The sequence below is a fragment of the Toxotes jaculatrix genome, chromosome 5 (assembly GCF_017976425.1).
Source record: "Toxotes jaculatrix isolate fToxJac2 chromosome 5, fToxJac2.pri, whole genome shotgun sequence".
Lineage (NCBI taxonomy): Eukaryota > Metazoa > Chordata > Actinopteri > Toxotidae > Toxotes > Toxotes jaculatrix.
In genome coordinates, this window is record NC_054398.1 from 28,810,400 (window position 1) to 28,830,603 (window position 20,204).

At 43.2% G+C, this 20,204-nt stretch overlaps 3 protein-coding genes and 1 long non-coding RNA gene across 7 annotated transcripts in view; 2 read left to right on the top strand and 2 right to left on the bottom strand.

Moving 5' to 3' along the window:
- Positions 1 to 5,476, bottom strand: part of LOC121181766 (proline-rich protein 5-like) — an 18,223-nt gene extending 12,747 nt beyond the window's left edge. For both annotated transcript variants that reach the window (XM_041037904.1, XM_041037903.1), the window contains exon 1: positions 5,341 to 5,476. The gene's annotated coding sequence lies outside the window, so the exon portion shown is untranslated. The remainder of the gene's footprint in view (positions 1 to 5,340) is intronic.
- On the top strand, positions 4,019 to 9,249 carry LOC121181768. Its single transcript, XR_005894074.1, has 5 exons — positions 4,019 to 4,675; positions 4,858 to 5,591; positions 7,514 to 7,731; positions 8,741 to 8,992; positions 9,147 to 9,249. It is a non-coding gene; the product is annotated as an uncharacterized LOC121181768 (long non-coding RNA).
- Positions 7,477 to 17,384, bottom strand: glsl (glutaminase like). Of its 3 annotated transcripts, XM_041037900.1 has the most exons (22): positions 17,265 to 17,375; positions 16,352 to 16,514; positions 15,471 to 15,571; positions 14,885 to 14,934; positions 14,480 to 14,588; positions 13,816 to 13,939; positions 13,451 to 13,517; positions 12,660 to 12,772; positions 12,305 to 12,434; positions 11,887 to 11,954; positions 11,360 to 11,523; positions 11,025 to 11,083; positions 10,892 to 10,936; positions 10,747 to 10,805; positions 10,552 to 10,618; positions 10,418 to 10,468; positions 9,713 to 9,889; positions 9,161 to 9,292; positions 8,880 to 8,972; positions 8,733 to 8,794; positions 7,860 to 8,000; positions 7,477 to 7,611 (listed from the first exon to the last, which is right to left on the bottom strand). In XM_041037900.1, the coding sequence occupies exons 2-22, from the start codon at positions 16,396 to 16,398 to the stop codon at positions 7,533 to 7,535; spliced, it is 1,938 nt and encodes a 645-aa protein (XP_040893834.1). In that variant the 5' UTR covers positions 16,399 to 16,514; positions 17,265 to 17,375; the 3' UTR covers positions 7,477 to 7,532. The 3 variants fall into 3 exon arrangements, with proteins under 3 accessions (XP_040893834.1, XP_040893836.1, XP_040893835.1); XM_041037902.1 differs by lacking the exon at positions 7,477 to 7,611 and having other exon boundaries at positions 7,899 to 8,363; positions 17,265 to 17,381; XM_041037901.1 differs by lacking the exon at positions 7,477 to 7,611 and having other exon boundaries at positions 7,899 to 8,363; positions 8,733 to 8,972; positions 17,265 to 17,384.
- Positions 17,250 to 19,654, top strand: c5h15orf40 (chromosome 5 C15orf40 homolog). The gene is made up of 4 exons (XM_041037905.1): positions 17,250 to 17,517; positions 17,961 to 18,099; positions 18,219 to 18,346; positions 18,587 to 19,654. The coding sequence occupies exons 1-4, from the start codon at positions 17,317 to 17,319 to the stop codon at positions 18,674 to 18,676; spliced, it is 558 nt and encodes a 185-aa protein (XP_040893839.1). The 5' UTR covers positions 17,250 to 17,316; the 3' UTR covers positions 18,677 to 19,654.
- The last annotated feature ends 550 nt before the right edge of the window (positions 19,655 to 20,204 follow it).

A 20,204-nucleotide genomic window follows, 5' to 3' on the forward strand; every position in this document is an offset into this window, starting at 1 on the left:
CCTTTCACAGTCATGCTAAACATTAGCGTGCTAACATGCTAACAATGACAGCGCTAGCAAGCTGATGTTCAGCAAGTGCCATGTTCTCCATGTTCCTCATAACCACGCTAACATTAGCTAATGAGAAGGAAACACACAGTCCAGCTGTGGATGATGGAAACGTCATTAGTTCCACAGGTAAATGATCACAAACCAAAGTGATGGACAAATTAAAATGTGACCTGATGATGGCGCTAGAGGAAAAGTCAGAGGGTCAGCAGAGTTATTCCAGTTCATCTTGAGGGGACCATGAGCATCTGAACCACATCTAACCACAGGCCATCCAAGAGATGACCAGACAGGTAAACAGACAGACGGGTAAACAGACAGACATACTGACAGGTAAAGAGCGCCTGACAGCAGTTCTCTGCAGGTTTAACTTCCTGCTGACAGCAGGCGGAGTGGAGCAGCTTCAGCTGCGTCTGATTGATTTAGAAACGCAGAAACATCGGTTTCCTCCAAACCACAGCTTCCTGTGCAACGGCGCTGACCCAAGACCAGCCTGTTTGTTTACAGCGCAGAGGTCTCGCTGAGTCTCGCTTTCCAGAAACCACAGACAGAGACGACCAAGCCCTAAGCTCTCAGCTCTGTATCAGCATGTGAACTGAGAGTATTTCTGAACATGTCAGAGTGAGAGTTTGTCACTTTACTGTCTGAAATATTCTAACAGACTCTCCTTCTGTAAAACTGACACGACCGCAGGTTTAATTTTGTCAGCAGGGGAAAGTTTCACTTTTTCTGACGTGTTGTTTCTGACTGAGGGGCTGTACATGCATGTGTGCACATCAGAAAGGGCTAAAAAAAAATCCTGCTCAAAGTTACTTCAGTTAGTTTCACTGCTTTGTTCAGTGGAACCTGCTGCAAAGAGACGGGAGCTGAACTGCTCCTGGTTACAGAGCCATGCAGAGCTTTGTTGTGCGTTTGATGGCAGAAACACAAATGACTCAACTCTAATTGTATGTTGAAGTTAAAGTGAATCTCTTCTTTTATACTGGTTTTGGTCTCCGTCCAATCGCTCTGTATCAGAGACGAGGAAACACACATGAACGCCCACAGGAGGAGAGAGAACAGGGGGTTTTACTCGGACTGGAAATAACATTCACTATCACTATCAGTCCCCACCCACAGCTTACTGTAACACCTTCACCTCTTCACCGGAGGTTCAGCCACAAACTCTGACATCAAAGAAAACTGAAGCATTAACAGAAACATTTTTACAGCTGCTGAAAAACAGGACGCCTCCCTGCCAAACGTTTCTGCTCCGAGCAGAAACAACAGAGACGTCAGTTTGTCAAAGACACATCAGCTCTTTATGTGATTCGTCGCCTCAGTTTGTGTCATCCTGTACAACAGGTTCACTTTTACTGAAACAATGATCACGTGCTCATATGTTAAATCTTTCCTCCTGTTCATATTGGACAGGCATGTTTCCACTGTCCTCATTCTGTTAGAAATACGGTCCAAAGTTTTACTGAACTTCAGGCTTCAGCTGTCTGTCTTTGACAAATGAAGCATCCTCAGTCCTTTTAGTATAACTGAACTCTCTGACTCTGTAACTCGGGAAGATTTACACTTGATCTGTGTAACGTTTCCATCTCAAACTTCACAAACTGTGACACTTAAGAGCCACATCTGCAACCAACCAATCAGAACACAGCATGAACTCTCAACACGTAAACGTTAGTTTCATCACACTGTTTGCATGCCAGAGTTTTGCGATGTTTGTTGCTGAAATGCATCTGGGAATCACAGTTGGTGTCTTTCCTTCGGTTTTCACGTTCTCAGGCATTTTGTAAATTTGACTTTTTAATCAAAGAACCAGAGCATAAATGAATCAGCTATTTTTTAATCAGTTCATCCTTCATCCTTCAGTCACGACAAGTCGACCTCAGAGGCCCGCCCGCCCCCGGCAGGGTTCCATCCAGGACGCCCAGGTGGCTGATGGGATCTCACAGTCCAGTGTGTCCCTTACAGGCCCTCTGTGCTGTCGCCTTTGATTGCAGCCAATGGGAGGCCCCATGCTGAGCCTCAACACAAACACACTATTGTTTATTTGGCTGCGTCCTGCCAAAACCAGAGGAGGCTGATAAATAGTGATTCTCTCTCGCCTGAGAGAACCAACAGAGACCAGGAAGGGGAACAAACTCCGACTCCTGCTCGTCTGCAGCAGTGACAGGATTAGAAATTAGGACAGCTGAGTCAAGTTTCTAAACATTTCTTGTATTAAACTTTCAGACATTCAGGCCTCTGCAGCCGTGTGGTTTCATGTGGTCTTTGTGTTGGAACCTGAAGCCAAAGGGATTCTGGATTCTTAATATACATTTTATATGATGTGTTTTCTATGAAGTGTTTTCTGGTCTCAGGCTGCATCACTGATGGGTTTTAAAACTTTCTGCTGTGGAAGCTTCGATAACAGACTCACCACCACCTCTCACAGTAAATCCAATGATACAGTTTCTGTAGCTGCGATGTCACACACATAAAAACAGGTGGAATGAAACACCATGTTTGGGAAGTAGGTAAAAGAACAACTGAAAACCAGAATCTGAACAGTCCGGGGGGGGGTGGGGGGCGGGGGTAGCTCATCACCCAGATGATCGTGGGAGGGTGACACCAAATCTGACATGCCTCAGAAGGTGTGTATGTGTGTGGTGCATGTGTTCAGACCATGCCAGGGACTACAGGTTGTGTGTGGGAATGGGACCATGTGTGCACAGTTCACCACATGTAGTGTTCCCAGGACACACACACACACACATTCATTGATCCACTGAAGAATTTAAAGCCACTTGCTGTAACTTTGCCAAATGTCTCTCAGCATCTGTTGCATCTTGATGATTCACTCAGGAAGAAAAACAACTGTCTCACCTTCCAATCTGCAAAAGTGGGCGTGAGGCGTCACCATGCATGTAACTGTCACCGTGGCAACCCATCTGGTACACACCAAAACCAGTCATCACAAAAAGGTCAACACCCCCACCTCATCTCGTCCCACCTTCCTTCACATCCTCCCGCAGCGTTACATCCCATCAGCCTGTGCAGCAGCCTCATCTTCCTCTGTGCCACAAAAACCACTTTCAAACAGGCCTCTCACTGTAACACATGCAGGTTTCCAAATTTCATTCATTCTAACTTTGTGAAGAAACTCTGAAACATTCAGGAGAGAAAACACGACCAAGCACGAGTGTTTGGTTTTCCCACGCCTGTGCAGCTCAGTTGCACTCAAGCTTTCAAACGTTTTACACTTTTAAGTTATTTTCATTCTGTAAAATGATTCATTCAGGCTCACATGGCCCTGTTCAGACCCGGTCCTAACATGAGGCCCTGTCCAGACCCGGTCCTAACATGAGTCTCAGTTGATCAGTTCTAAGTACAGGTGTGAATCCACCCAAAGCACACTGAGGGCATATTTGAGATCTGATCACTCAGACCACTTCGGGAGGTGGTCTGGGCCTCCCTCGTATGGCCACATTCTGTCAGCGGTGTGACACAAACGTGTCTTGGGGCACGCTGAAGGACCGCCTACTCACCTGACGGATGTACAGACTCACTCATACAAGTCATACAAATAATGTGAGCTGGCTTTGTCCATGACATCTGAACATGTCTCAGAGTCCACAGAGACAAATTATGAATGTGTCAAACATCTCAGGGGATTTGGTATGACTGGAGCAGACCCAGGAACAGACCCAGTCTGTTTTCTTCTTCTCTTTCACAGACCAGGCAGACAGGAAGTGCTTTGCTACCTCTGGTTAAAAACAAAAACACATTTGGTCTTTACATGTCTATTTGCATGTAGAGCAGGGAAGTGAGACCTGATCAAAGTGGTCACTGGAGATGCAGGTTAGTGTGAGGTGTGAACAGCTACACACAGACGTCTTCCCATTGGTCCAGAACCGATGACTTCACCTCAGAAACAAATGTCCTCTGTGGTCATGTTAAGCTCCACGACCTGTCAGTCAAAACCCTGCAGCTGTTCTTCACCAGACAAGCCAAAACTGCTTCACCAGCTCTGGTCTGTGAAGCAGAAACTGAGAGTGAAGTTAGACTTTACACAGCTGCAACTTTAAACTGGGCTGAACTCATCACATCCCCACAGCACCAGTTTCACCCAAAGGACAGAGGCTGAACGTGAAACAGCTCCTGACATCAGGACATGGATCCACAGCGATGCAGCTCAGAAAGAGCACACTGATTTGCTCTGCAGCCTAGGTGCGTGTGTGTTTGCGGGTGTTAGCATGTGGACTAATCCTATAACAGAAGCCCCCTGTCATGAGAAAGTACTCAGAGACTAATGCAATTACAGACGGAGAAAGAAACAGAGCTTCAGTGCCTTATTTCCTCAGCTGGGATCACGTCCGTGAATCGGCGCTGGAAAAACTCTCATCACTCATCTCACGTCGTCAGAATAAGACAGATTTACATGCTGAGTGTCTCTGTTAGTCACGAGGATTCATCCTCTGGGGAACGTGATCTTGCCAGTCTGCAGTGAAGTGGTGGATCAGCAGAGCGTCCACAGAACTGTGCTGCTCGAATGTTTAACACCTGAATAATGTCTTATCTCTACAAACTGTTCAACAATCCAACGTCACTGCTTTCAGAAGATCTTAACAACAAGCGTTTTTATCTTAACTTGGTAAAAGACTTCACACAGTTGTTAATAGATTTCTATCAGTTGGATATATGATGCAGATATTTTAAATCCTCTGTGCTGCTGGGAAAACTCCTGCTTCACTGTGACAATGTCGACATAATTAGAGGAAACGTCAAACATGATGGTGACATTAAGAGTTTTTAAAAGTCTCTCTTCTTCTTCAGAGTCCAGCTGCTCTGTAATTCTTCTTCTTCTGTGGTGGAATCTCCCTGTGAGGCTCTAAACTGAGCCAACGATCCTCACGTTGTCTGCATGTGGTTTTCAACAGACGGCAGACCACTGAATGAAAGGCACATCACCAACCGCCTGCAAACAGAAAGCAGGGCACAAGAAGACCGCAACTACCTACAGGTCCACATGAAATCATAAACCTGATCGCAGGTCAGCAGACAATCTGTCTGCAAGACAGCATGTTCAATGTTTACCTGACGGTCTGTAGGTTTACCTACAAGATATTGTACACCTGTAAATCTGCCCACACGCATGAAACTACCTACAAGTCTGACTCCAACATCCACCTGTAGATCTAAACGGTCAGCAGAAAAGTTTTTTTTTCCTCTTTCACTAATATTTACTGGGGGGTTAAACCTCGCGGCTCGTGTTCGCGCATGTTGACAGGATGTGGCCTCGCGCTCTCAGTGACTCACCTGTGTGAAGTTGCTTCTCTTCTCTGTCTTCGCCGGTGGATAAAAGCGTCCTCGGTCCCACCGGAGACGATCACACCTGAAGAGACGGAGCTCAGCACCGACAGCAGCTCCTCCTCCTCCTCCTCCTCTTCCTCCGCGGCGGCTCACTCTCCGCTCATCGCTTCAGCTTCGGCGCCAACAAACTAAAAGCCAGGAGAGTGAGTGACAGACCTGGACCAGGACCACGACCCCGACCAGGACCACACCCTCCGGTAAGAACTCAAACACAGACACTGAACTTAGATGTCACCGGTCTTCACTGGAACTGAGACTAACTGCCGCCTCTGCCTAATTCAACAGGCTGCATCTAACGGTTAAACGAGCTAAGCACCGACACTTCCTGTCTTTAGCTTCAAAGTAAAAGTAAAGCTTGATACAAAATAAAACCTGTATCTGAATGTCAAATAATGAACAGACAGAAAACCTCAGTTTTGTATTACTCCATCATGGGAGAACTGTAAAGCTGCAATCTACAATAATTATTAATATTATTTATTTTAACACAGAAAATCAAATTTATAATATTAATTATTCTAACAATCAGCAGGCTACAGTAACTTTTTCTTCGACTGATTCTTCAGTGAATTAAAATGTCTGAAAACGGTGAAATGTTCCCATTATTACCTCCTGCACAGATTCTAATATTCTAATCTCCTCTTTTATCTGAGCAAGGGTCAGAAATCACCATATGTTTAATTTGTCATCATGTAAAACTGGAAAACTGCCAGATGAATCTGTTTTGTTTTTTTTTTTAATTATATACATATAAATATATTCTTTGATTCATTTCATCAAATTTCTGAAGCAAAATCTTTCAACTTGTTAACGAACTTACTGTAACACTATTATTGTGAAGTAAAATCACTTAATTCCGGTATGGATGATTTCAGCTTGACAGCGCGTCCTGCCGCTCGGTCAATGATTGGCTCAGAAAGCCTTCTCTCATGAATATTCATGATGTGATCACGAAGAGAAGTTTGACTGAAAACAGAATAAAACTGAGGAATCGTGAGTTTGTTCGTGACAGAAATCAGTGCGGAGCCTCAGGTTTCAGACCCTGAGCTGTTTTCAGTTCCTCCAAACACACATTTCCCCTCGAAACGCCTCGTGTTTCATATCTGTAACTGATCAAATGATCAACAATTTACTAAAAATCCCAAAAAGTCCAAAAATTAAAAACAGACCAGTGAATCAGAGCTTTGTTTTTCTTCTTTCCCATCATCTGACATCATCAATCGTCACCTGACATCATCAATCGTCATCTGACATCATCAATCATCACCTGACATCACCATCTTGGGAACCAGTTGACTAAACTATCTACCTGTATATAAAGTGGTTCAGACCAGCTCCACCTGGACCAGCTTCCTTCTGATCAGAGCTCAGAAGGAAAACAGTTCATTAACGTGTGAGTTTCAAAGGAAACCAGTGTGTCTGCTGCAGATTCCACGGCAGCATCAACACAACAGGAGCCAATGTGGACAGAATGTTAATTATTTATTCAATGCATTTGTCCACTGGGAGACAGCATGTGCACAGAGCTGGTCAAGTCAAACTGGTCACTGAGCCTCCGTTTAACTGGTCTGCGAACCGGTCTGTGATCTGTGAACTTTCCGGTAGTACATTTGTGATAACATGTCGTTTGAATTTTGTTTTTAATTCTCTCACTTTGCCTCCAAACATCTGGAACATGGACAGAGTTTATTTGATTTTTAGAAGCTTGTACTGGTTTATTCATCTGGATCACGGCTGCAACAAACCGTCATTTTATATATTCAGCAATCTGCAATTTTCATATTTGTGTGTATATATATATATATATATATATATATATATATATATATATATATATATTTGTTTTCCATATATTTCTTTAGTATATATTTATATTGTAAAATGCACATTGCTGAGAGAGAGAAACAACATTTCGATTCCCCTGTATGTCTGACATATGGTGAATTGACAATAAAAGCCTTTAAATCCTTTGAATCCTGAATATTATCAACTGATCTGCAGATCAATCTTCTGTCAATTGATTAATCGATTGATCGTTGCATCTGTAACCTGGATACCTTTGGTGAATAACAGAACAGAACTGTTTTAAAGACTCTGTAAAGCAGCTTTTCTTGAACAGGTCCCAGGTCAGACTGTGGTCACACCGCTCCCTGCAGCAGCTGAACTGCAGAGTTCCTGTTGTGTCTCCGGGCCTCCTGCAGAGGAGAGCTCCCCCACCTGGTGGACAGAGGCGGTAACAGAAGGATTACTCTACGGGGGAATCACCTCAATGCACTAAACTGACAGGATTCAAACAGTCGTTCATGCCACAGGCGCTGAAATGGTCCAGACCTGCAGGTGAACCATGTTTTGAGTTTTAAGACTCAGTGTTACAGATGTGTGGTTTCTTCGTTTCTTCTTCTACTTTAAAATCCTGCATCCAGAGGCTCAGGATGACAGACTGTGTTCAGCAGGTGTGGCCTCACCTGTCCTTGAGGGCGGGATTTGCTCCAGTATTCTCCAGCAGGAAGCAGATGACCTCTATGTGACCTTCAGCAGCCGCCACATGCAGAGCCGACCGGCCGTCGTAGTCAACAGCATTAACATCCACTCCAGACAGGAAGTACCTGCAGACCACCACAGAAGAAGAGATATTATTATTTAATGATTGAATTTAATATTCAGTAATAGTTTATTATTAAAGTTATGATAAACGTCTTTAAACTGGTTTTTATTCGGGCTCTTAAAGCTGCAGCTGCTGTTGTTTTAGTGTTTGTCTCAGATTCAGTTTGATGGAGTGAAAACAGCCACAAGAGACTCAACATCAACAATGATGGAGGATTATATCTGACACACACACACACACACACATATAAATCATCTGTCCACACATGGTTTTTTATCTCCCTCACAGGAATGAAACAAAGTGGGAGCTGCTGTTTTCATGATGCATCAATGTCTGAGTTCAACAACGAGGATCCAGGTGGAGCCTGCAATACAAAGAGAGCACAGTTCCCTTTAATTCTATCAGCAGCCTTTCAACCAGCAGCAGGTCTTCTTCAGGCAGATCTCTGGTGAAGCACAGGGTCTCATGCAGCTGTTTGACTCAGTGTAATTCACAGACAGATTATTTTATCAGAGAAAATGTGACTCGAGTGTTTGTTTCAAACACTCGAGTTATTCACAGTATTTTTTTTTTCAGTGAAACACACATGTCAGCGTTTGCACCACAATGTTCCAACAAACAACTTTTCACTGCAAACACTGACCGTGTGTGGGTCATTTCATCTGCTCTTAATCATCAGTATTAATGGTGATTATGTGATATTGACATATTAAAATCTGACATGTGACGTCACCTTCTCAGGGACTGGACGTCTCCTCTGAAAGCTGCCAGCAGGACGTTCATGATCTGGTATCCCTGCAGAGGAGAGGAGGCCTTTTAGAGACAGTCCTGCTGATCTCATTGAAAAGCAGTGATAAACTGGTCTGGGATCAGAGATAACCTCAGATTCAGCCTTCCACTGTCTGTAGGCCAGAATCTGCCTGAACGGAGTCCTGATGTCAAAACTGTGCAGCTGAAAGGCTGAAATCAGCTCCTACAGACACAGAACTCCATGTTAGAGAAATATATTTATAACTTTTATCTCTGAATTTTTATCATTAATATTTATTTTTATTCTAATTTAAAGTAATTTATAATTCTATTTATGATTTATTTATTGTGATTCTCACAATAAATGGAAGCAGTAAACACCACGCAACTGTTTCAGGTTGGAGGTGTTACCTGGCAGAAGTGGACTGCCCTCCAGGGATTTCCACAGGCATCTAACTCCGGAGAAAATGCCATCAGACCCAAAACACCTGGAACCACAGCCAGCAGGGAGCCGTGGCTGCTGGACACCGCCGGCACAGACGTCTGCAAACATTCACAGAAACATTCATGATACCTCCGCAGGACACCAGGGTGCGCCCTCTGCAAAATAAAACTCAAATCTGTGGCTGCTCACAGACGAGACATGCAGAGGTGATTTAAACATGATGTTCGTTTCTGTCAGTGGAGAAACAGAAACTTTCATACACACAGCAGAAGAGGAAATAATTAAAAAAAACAAACAAACAAACAAAAACATGTTACCCACAGAAAACACGTGGTCAGAAGTGAAATCATTTATCAAGCGGAGGAGGGACAATTTTTCATTTAACTGGAATATCACGTTTTTCATTAAGTTCAAATCAAACTCATTTTGAGTCAAATTCCACAAACATCTGCTCCTGGACAAAAACAACCTTCATCTCCAAACAGCTGATTTCTGAGGACACAGACTGGAGACTGGACCTTGTAGTGGAAAGTTGTGGAGTAATCCTTCATCCCTGCCACCTGCATCACGGACAGCATACTCCGCGTGGCCGCCGGCGACAGAACCTGGTCACCTGACAGTGGACAGAGCCCCCCATTGGCTAAGGAGGCAGCCATGGCGGCTCCTGATTCGCAGGTGACCTCTGTTGAGGAGCACTGGCAGACAGAAGAGACAGAGTCCCAAAGGCTGATGAGTGAATCATCTCAAATGTCAATCTTTTGTAGTTTCCTGTGACAGTGAATTCAACATCTTTGTGTTTTTGACTGTTGATCAGATAAAAGAATTCACTTGAAAATGTCCACTTGATCTTCAGGGAATAATCATGATGATTTTTCACTGAACAATGAATCAGTTATTAAAGAAATGTAAATGTCGGATGAATTGATAATGAAAACAATTGCTTGCTGCAGCCCCACATTTCTCCTCTGATGGAATAATATGACTTTAACCAAAGGTTTCTGCCTGTTAATTAACTGACATAAGAAATTTAATAAAACACAATGAATGAGGTGAATAAAACCTGGAACAGTTCAGGTCTAAAGACTCTGACACAAAGTCCCACTATAAGACTACAAGCTTTGCACACATCAGAGTGTACTAAAGGTTTTGAGGACAAGCTCCCACAGCGAGTGTCTTCACCTTCTGGGATGTAAAGCAGCAATACTCTTAAAGATGAGCTGTACCTGTAGCATCAGATCCAAAGCAGTGTTAATGTCCACCTTCTCCGGGAAACACTGGGAGAGAGGAGTCTGGTTAGAGGCAACAAGACGACACACTGGACACCACTGAGGACCTTTAACCTTTCAGTGACCTTTACCTTTTTCTCTTGCAGGTAGAAGGACAGAGCGTGGAGTCTGATGCTGGCCTTCCTGCTGCTCTGATAACTGAAGATCACACAAAAACAAACTCTCTTCACCCCAACACACAAAAATACCCCCAGTGGAGTGAGTGCAGGTTTGGTTTGGAAAACAGTTTTTACTGTATCTGACTTTATAATGATCAGTCCTTTTACCTGGTGCAGTTTAAGTTGGCGTGCTCTTTGTTGCAGAGTCTGCGGATGACGTTCAGAACCTGCAGTACAAACACACACTCAGTCTCTTAATGTTAGTGTCACAGCGTTTGTGTTTGAGTTTCTACCTGTTGTTATCACCACTTACTGAGTCATACTTCTCCTCTTCCTCTGCACTCAGCCTTCCTGCCAGCTGGACACACACCAGAGCTTGTTAGTCAGTTATGATTAATGGTTAATGGTTAATGATGGATGGATGGATGGATGGATTGATGAGTTACCTGTAGTAAAGATGTGGTAATGATGGCTCCTGTCTCAGTGAGAGGGCTGTGAGGGATCCCTGCAAATAGAAATATTAACCAAACTGTTACTATCTGCAGTTGTACAGGGTCAAAGGTCAAAGGTCATGTGCCCAGTTTGTGACTCTAATGTAACATTTGCTTTTACAGGAGAATTTTGTCTTGCTGATGACAACAACAATAATTAATATTTTTATAGTGACAGTGAGTAAACAGTGTGACAGAGGATGTTTGGGTTTCACAGCAGAGCTGACATCAGAAGGGGGGGGGGGGGGGGGGGGGTTCAGGGGTCTGATAGTGTATCACTGCTCCTGGACCTGTTTTAGTGAGCATGAATGGAGAGTCATATCTGGAGTACTCCTCCACACCAACGTATCTGTGGACCAGGTCTGGGCCCAGCAGGTCCACCGCAACCCCGTAAACCACAGGCCACGCCCCCTCACCCAGAACCAGAGAGCCGGTCCAGTCGCCCAGCGACAATCTGACAGAGTAATGGACAGACAGAGGATAGACAGATGACAGGCAGAGTAGTGGAACAACAATCCTTGGACCTGTTGTCTTTTGTCTTTAGACAAACTGTAACACAGGCACTGGTTAATCTACACTCACTGATAATCAATGTAAAATCTACCATTTCAGTAAAAACTGTGTTGTAATAGTTCAGAACAGCTGTGTGTTGAACTATCATGTACATTATTATTATTATTATTATTGTTATTGTTGTTGTTGTTGTTATTATTGTTTTTATTGTTATATTAAATTATTTAGAGCTCAGTCTCTGAAACACAGGCGTTCTGGTGTCACAGGTGACCTGCATGATGAGCAGCCAGGAATAACTTGGTACCTCTGTCCATCCACAGTGCAGACTGAGACTCCCCACTTGGTGCTGTCCATGGAGTCCTTATCTTTTTCCTGATTGGACAAACACAGAAGAGTAATAGTGCAGTCCAGTCGTTTTGAGTCTGTTTGCGCTCTATCTGCGTTACACTCATTTAGTTCCACCATTCCCACTGAACATGCTATTGTGACTATGTGAGGGGATCAGGGCGTCCAACCAATTCACATATTCAGCTTTTCCTTCTGATCAAAGTCCACCACCCTAGACTGTGGGTGGTGGTCTTCATGTCCACCACCCTGGACTGTGGGCGGAAGTTTTAATGGTACAGCACTGTTTGGAAACTGACCCCAGAATCCCCAGGATTTTCAGGCACAGTGGCAGGAGGTTGTGGCTGACCTCAGCAGGTGACTTCTGCAGAGCTCACCTGTACAGATGACAGCTGACGACATCTGGAAAACAACTTCTGAGTCTCTTCAGTGAAGGTAGAAAAATCTGGAATAACGAATCGTCCCTGCAGAGCTTTCAGAATGAGGGAGACGAATCCTGTGACGCACCTACAACACAACGATAACTGATGTCATCATCACAACAACCACAAATTCAACCAAACCAGATCAAGACCTATAGCAGTGTCCTGAACCTGAAGAAACAGGACCACAAGTGGTCTGACTGTCATCTGCATACACTGGAGGTAGATTCATGATTTCTGAAAGGTTGGCTCAAATACTGAAAACAGGTCTGGTCCCAGACAGAGGAAAATACTGCAGGAGGGAAAGGACCTGTGGAAGGTGTTTCTGTCCACCGATCCCTCAGCGTCCTGCAGTTTTCTCAGATGGAAGAAACACTCTCTGAGCCGAGGGTCGGACCTGTGTAGACCGGAGCTCCAGATGGCCTGAGAGGGAAAACAAACAAACCCTAAATGTCCCTGAAACTCCCCAACAACCATAAAACCCTGACACCAAAAACAGATGCGAATGCTTCATGAGATAATCCACCAGAGAGTTTTCTTACTCAGAGCTTTACATTTGCACATTAGCATGTGATTCTTTTATATTTTTGTACTTTGCAAAAAAATGTGTCATTGATTCAATAAACATGACGTACGTTCTATTACAGATGTTTAGAAAAGCAAACATGGTTTAACAAGGTGAGAATTAAAATGTGTAATCAGGATTAGACCGAAGCAAAATTCACAGTTATTCAAATAAAACAGCTGCAGACAAAAATGGTCAGAGAAGAAGCAGCAGAGGTCGGAGTGTATCAGTCAAACCCTGGATCCTACACTTCCCATAATGCAACATGATAGTGACTTTTATTAGATGCCCACGTCATTAAACCTCCACACCTTCAGTTTGTAACACACACTTCCTGTCAAACACTTAAAGTCTCAAGCTGAATTTTTCAGGTTAGAAAAGCTCCTCGATGAGTGAACTGATCTTCATGACTGAAAATGATGGACTTTCCAAATCCATTGATTTATGATGGTGTTTCATCTCATTCCTGGTATAAAGGGTGAGTTCATTTGTGTTGGTTTCCCTCCTCTGCATCTTTGCATATGAGTAAAAAATACCTCGAAGAACTGGTTGATGTTGATTCTTCCATCTGAAGCGAAGCTGTCGAACAGCACATCAGCAGCTCTGAAACAGCACAGCAGTTAAAACGACAGGAGCATTTCAGTCAGTGCAGCTCCACAAAGACAAAAACAGTTACTGCGTTAAGACCAGAATTTTTGCTGAGTCATTTTTAGCAGAGTTCAGTATCTGGTTTTAAAGACAAAAAAACTCTTCATCCATTCACCTTCACACTCTGCATCAAATCAAGGTTTTCATTTACACAGGCTGAGCAGCCTTCAGACTTCAAACCCTCTCTCTGTAGCTGCTGTTGTCTGTGTCTGTCAGGTAGAGCTGACAGCTGAAGTGTGGCTTCTAAACTTACACTCTGCGTTTGGATGGACTCTGCTGAGGGGGGAACCAGGGCTGGGAGGGGGGCAAACCTCGGTCCTCCGGCTGGACCACCGCCTGAGGGAGGGGCGGCTTCTGGCAGCCATTACTGACTGACACTGGGACAAACACAGAAACACTTCATCATGAGTTTATTGTGATGTAAAATGTACACACTGGTCATCATACAGACCATTGGTGCTGTAATGTTGAGATTCATTTTTGGTCTTTTTGTGGGAGAGAGGATCATTTCATGACTTTCATGACATGTCCTTTTTATTTACAGACAGAAATTAACTCTCAGGTTTTGGCATCAGATCTTCATCAGAGAAATGCCACCTCTCTCTCATCTTTCTGGGATGAAACTATGGACTGTGGCAAACTGCAGCCAAAAGAAAAGAACTCCACTTTTTCTGAGCTAAAGAGTCTCATGTGGAGAGATGGATCAACAAAAGAAAACCACTGTTTCCATGATGTTTCTCTAAACCTAGCCAAGCTATTTCTGTGTTTGTGGGTTTGGGCTGTAAAACACAACATAAACACAAAAACTAAAAACAGGACATGAGCACAGAGCAGACGACAACAACAGCACGACACAGAAAAAAAAACAGAGCAGAACAGGACGTTTTCATCTGCTAGATCTGTAACTCCAGTTGTACCTGCAAGTCCAGGACTGACGAGGCTAACAGGCTTCTGGACTGGATTCTGGACTGGACTCTGGACCTGGTTCTGGATCAGGCTCCTGGGTGCTGGGCGGGGAGCTGCATCCTTGGACACGATGGCATCAACAAAGAAAACTGATGTTAAAATCAAATTTACAAATGGACTTGATCCCCTCCCTCTAATCTGCTGTTTTGTCATTTTGATTGATTGTATTTATCTGCAGATTGTTCCTGAAAATGAAATGAAAGTTAGAAACAGGAAATACTGCAGTGACCTCTCTGGACCACATTTAACACTAAAGTTATCAGTGTTTCTGGATCGAGAACTGGAGGACAACAACTCTCTGAGAGTTTGACTTCATAACACCATAATATGTGTCCAACATGTTCAGGCAGGTCTACCTGGTTCTCAGCATTTCTCTGCTGGTTCTCATCTGTCATCCCTCCATCCTCTGCCAGAGAAGAGAAGAAACAGTGGATGTTTCAGTTTCTGAGCTGATGAGAGATCCCAGATCAGCAGGTGTGTTTCTCTCAATTCAAGGTCAAATTCACTCAAACCAAAACTTTAGGACAATATCACTGTGGACCATGATGCAAGGCTAAGAGGACTCTCCATGCAGACTGTTAACCAGACCACAACCAAAAGAACATTAGCCGGACCAGTAAAACAAGTCAAAAACCACAACAACACTAGGCTGACAAGGAGTATATTCATTATGAAGAAAACAGAGAAATAAAAATAGAGATGACTGAAATAGCAGAGCAGCTGTGTGTGTTTGCTGTAGTTAGAGCAGATCTCAGTCTTTCATAGGGAAAATAGACTGAGAGGTGGAGCCACAGAACTGCTCTGTGGTGACAACTGGGCAGAAACCTAATTTAGATACCAGCAGACCCTGCCCACTGAAGGATCCTCCACAGACCACTAATCACAGGGTGTTTCACACACACACACACACACACACACACACAGAGCACAGAACATACAGACCTTTCATGTCTAGGTCCTTATTGGGCTCCAACAGTTTGTTGCCATCCAGGCCGCCATAACGTTTCCTCCATTTGCGTCTGAGAGACGGAGTTCTCTGAAAACTGCAGACACAACAAGAGCGAGTTAAAAAACAACATTTTCAAACTTTGGTTATATCAGATTTCTCTGTCAGTGAACATTTGTCAATATAGAAGTGGTCACACTGCCTGGAAAAGCCTTTAATATGCAGAATATACAAAAAATTACTTATGAAAACAGCATTAAAAATCATTTTCAGTGCAGGAAAAACACAAACAGGAAATAAGAACAAAAGTAAACATTGACCACAATGATGAAAAAACCACAAAACATTCAAAATAACAACCAATAAATAGCAAAAATAAAAACTCAAATGACAAGGCAGGATTATGCCAAATGAAATTCCCACTACTGTTGCTTCAACTACTGCTGCTGCAAATGGTACATGAAGTACTAAAGTACATCAAATGTCTTTATAAAGTATAAATATAGAAACAGGGTTGAATTAGGAAATTGTCTGAAATGAAATTTATTATTAGTAGTAGTAGCAGCAGAAAAAAACAGAAGAGTTGAGGATTTTAACACATTTAAGAACATTTTTACAAGTTTGAAAAAGATTGTGTGAGGCAGGAGCTCTGTGTCCTCTGTCTGTTTCTGTGTCTCTGTTCATGTCGTCTGAAAACTGTGCCACGTCTCAGCCTGTCCCTCAGCAACACAGCAGGAATGTAAAGCTGGAGAGTTTCCAGCTCTATGGAAGCTTCATTACATAGAAAAGGCCTGAGCATTGTTCAGAAGCAGACTCTCTGTGAGATGGAGTAAAACAACAAACAGATTAAATCATGTCAGGTCACTGAATGTCTCACCACAGGTACGAGCTGTCCTCTGCCTCCTGGTTCTGGTTGTTCTCCATTGATGGTTTCAGGTGTGTAAGTCCAGATACTCTCTGAGGAGTGTGTTCATGTCAGACGAGGGTGTTGGTGAAGCAGCTGGCTCCCTCAGTGAGTACGTCTGCAGGCTATAAACTTTCTTTAATGAATAGGAAGGTTTGGAGAGGAGACGAAACCAGTCCGTGCCTGCAGACACTCCCAACTTCACCACTGTGGTCCACTCAGCTGCCACACACAGTTACACAACATCTGAAAACTGCAGTGCAGGCTGAACACAGAGAAAACTTCAGATGACCTGCACAAAGATTAAACAAAATTAGAACAATTACAATTAGTTGATTAACTGAAAAAAAATAAATAAATAAACCTGAAACTATTGTCATCATCGCCTAATCATTTAAATAATTTCCCTGCAAAAATTCCAAAACTTGCTGTGTTCAGTCTTTTCCTGCTTTTCTCATTTCAGATCATTGTAAATGAAAATGTTGGACTTTTGGTAAAGGTGGAGTTAATTCTGCTTTCTTTATAGACTCCTGGGTCGTTTGTGAATTTCTCCTGGGGGTCAGTAAAGTCTCTTCTTAATCTATAACGATACATCATCACTTATTTGTTAATTTTATTTATTTGGTTAGTTTTTATTTATCCGTCTGAATCTGTGAAGTAAGAAAGTGAAGGTTAAAACAATGAATGTGGCGCAGTAAAAAGAAGAATATTTCCCTTTCGTTTGTCGTGCAGTGGAAGTATAACGTGTAAGAAACTAGAAACATTCACGTAAAAAACAGAAACACCAGTCTAACTTTCCACCACTGACCTTCGGACTTTTACTATGAAAAATGTGATCGGAAGTGATTATTTTGAAAAACGGAAGCCTTGATGTTTACATTATTACCTTTTCTGTTCTGTCAAAGCTAAGAGCTAGCAGGCTAACGGGCAGCAGGTGGATGTTTTCCCGAGCAGGTTTTACGGCAACTGCTGTCTTTATAAGGTCATGTAGACGTGTTCAGCGGTTCAGAGTAGCAACGTTAAACCGTTTATCTGACCTCAGCTGCCCGGTAACCGCCTCCCGGTGGTCCGCTGCCCCCGGTGTCACCGGGATAAGACGTCAGTCCACCAAAAGACAAATGCCCAAGAAGCAGAAAGGGGTGAGTTTTAAAATCTAGTTTTAAACAAGTTCTGATCTGAATACAGCTAATTTTTACCCCCACCCCTACCAGCCTCAGTTTAACTCTAATTCGCGCTAAATTGGCTGTTTTCTTGTAACAACAGCGGTGTAACACTAAAACCTGCCCCCCGCCCCAAGTTTTAGTAGGTGTATTAGGTGAATTAGTGATTTAGTTTAGAATCCACACTAACATATAAAAAATGTGTTTCCCTAGTATGAGACACGATAAGTGGTTCTGATTTAAAATTGTAAAGATGCATTAAATGAAAACAGCCTTAAAACCTGTTTCCACACTGTTGAGCAGGGGAAAGGACAGCTGACTGTACCTGTGTCTAAGTATTCACTGCAGGGTGGATGAAGAATGAACGATGGCTGTACATCAGTAATGTGGAACCTCCCTGAGCCTCTGTACTGTTAAACCAGGTGAAGCAGCAGCCGCAGCAGGCTGGTGGTGATGGAGCAGCAGAGTCTGGAGCTTCTGGTCCTGTGGCTCGAGACAGAAGTGGTGCTGTTACCATAATGGTTCACGCGAAGCCCGGCTCCAAACACAGCAGCATCACAGGTCACCTTCACACCTTTTTTATAACAAGAGCATGTGTCACACCTGACGACATCTCATTAGGTTATAAATTCAATTCAGTTTGGCCAAATGAAAGCACTTTTCTTCTTCTGCTCTTGTAGAAGTCTCTGCAGAGGCAGTGGGCGTTGCCATCGCAGCACCTCCTACAGACGGAGAAGCCAATACCGAGCTTATTCGCTACCTGGCTGAAGTCCTGGACCTGAAGAAAAGTCACATATCTCTTGACAAGGTTCCTGAAACTTATAAACTTATTATTTAGTCTTAACCACCTCGCACTCGTATCCTGAGTACTCATTTTCTTTATTCTGACTCCTTCTCTTTCTTTATCCTTGCTTCCTTTACCTTTTTCATTCTTACAGCTCCACTGGATTTTTTCCTTCTTTATTCTTTCTTATTTACTCCATTTATCCTGACTCGTTGAATGTCTTTATCCTTTCTCACTTTTCCTCCTGTCTTCTGTCTCCCTCAGGGCTCCAGGTCCAGAGACAAACTCATCAGAGTGGACTCCTCCCTCAGTCCGGAGGAGGTGTTAAGGAGGCTCAGAGATGCTGCAGGCTGACAGGACCTGTAATATAGAGCCTTACACTAAAAGGTTAAGTAATAGATTGTTATGTCCATGTGCTGAATTACAAGTCCTGTGGGACAACAGGAGGACAGAGGATGGAGGAGGTCCCAGTTCCATTCTAAACAAGAGCAGATTTGAAAAATGAATCTGCCATGAATATAAGCCATGTATCAGTGTGACTACTAGAGGAACATCGCCATGACAACGGACTGGTCCACCAACCACCCGTTTTCAGCAGGTGTTTCTGTCCCTGCTGCGACTGGACAGCAGCAGATGACATCTGTCCATCTGAACGTCGACTGTATTTGATGTTTTAATGTTTGAAGTGAATTAAAAAATGTTTGTTTTTTTTATCTCTGATGTGTCTGATGAAATGAAGTGTTGCCCACTAATGAGCAGATCGTGACCTGTGTGATTAAATCTTACATCACTGAGTATAAACACAGCTGACAGCAGGCAGTAGATGGCGCTGTGTTACTGTTAATGTCAGCAGCTTAACTCTGGTTCATGTTATTCTGTGAGATCTGGAGGCAAAGACCAAGCTGGGGGAGGTGATGACGGAAACACTGAACAAACCTGTGGAGGTCGTATTATTATCTTATTATTATTTTTATTTGGCAGACATGTTGGATTGAACCTGAAAACGTTGCCTTGTTCAGAAAACACTTGAAAGCCGATCTTCTTCACTGCCTTTGCTTTTTTATGTTCCTGAGTGTTCTTTTCTGCCACAGAATGAATGAGACGTCCAGTTTAAGATACTATGAAACAGACAAAAGCAGAAGATCCTCACATGTGAGAACATTTTTGAAAACGTCAGAATTGATGTTGATTTATTTTCTGTCCGTCCTCCAGTGGAGGGAGAGTGGGTTTGTTAACACAAGTTTATAAAAAGAAAAAGAAGGAGACCAACAGAAATCCCACATGTTCAGGGGGTTTGAAGTGTTGGTATATGAAGTCAGGAGGAAGTGAAATCTGAGCTAATAAACACACATAATGTCTCATGTCTTGGTACTTTTAACCCTGTGGACAGATGTTTTCATCTCACTCAAGGGCCTGGGCCATCAGGTCCAAAGTCCATGTAAATGTGGGTCCCCAGGGCCTCTCTGCGAACCACCAGGTTTTCCAGAACTGTCATCTTGAATGTCTGAAGTCTCTGGAGAAACAAGGCAAAAAGCTCATTAGCCTCAGTCATCAGCCCCAGAATCAGAGGATCGCAGTGAATTAGTGGAGCAGTAATGAGCTTGGTTTCTTCCAGTTAGAACTAAAAAGCTTCAAAGAGATGGAGAGCTCGTTTGCTGGATCATCAGCATCAAAGGCCGAGCAGATAACGACTCTATATCCAACATCACAGCTTTTACAAAGCTTCGTCTCCAAACTGCTGACTTTTATTTTAGATTCCAGTTTTCTGCTCGTCAGGGACTGTTAGGCAAGAGTGAAGTTTATTTCCACTGCCACTGAGAACATTATATAAGAATTACCTTGGAGTTTGTTCTCAAGTTTGACCAAATCACAGTTCTTCATG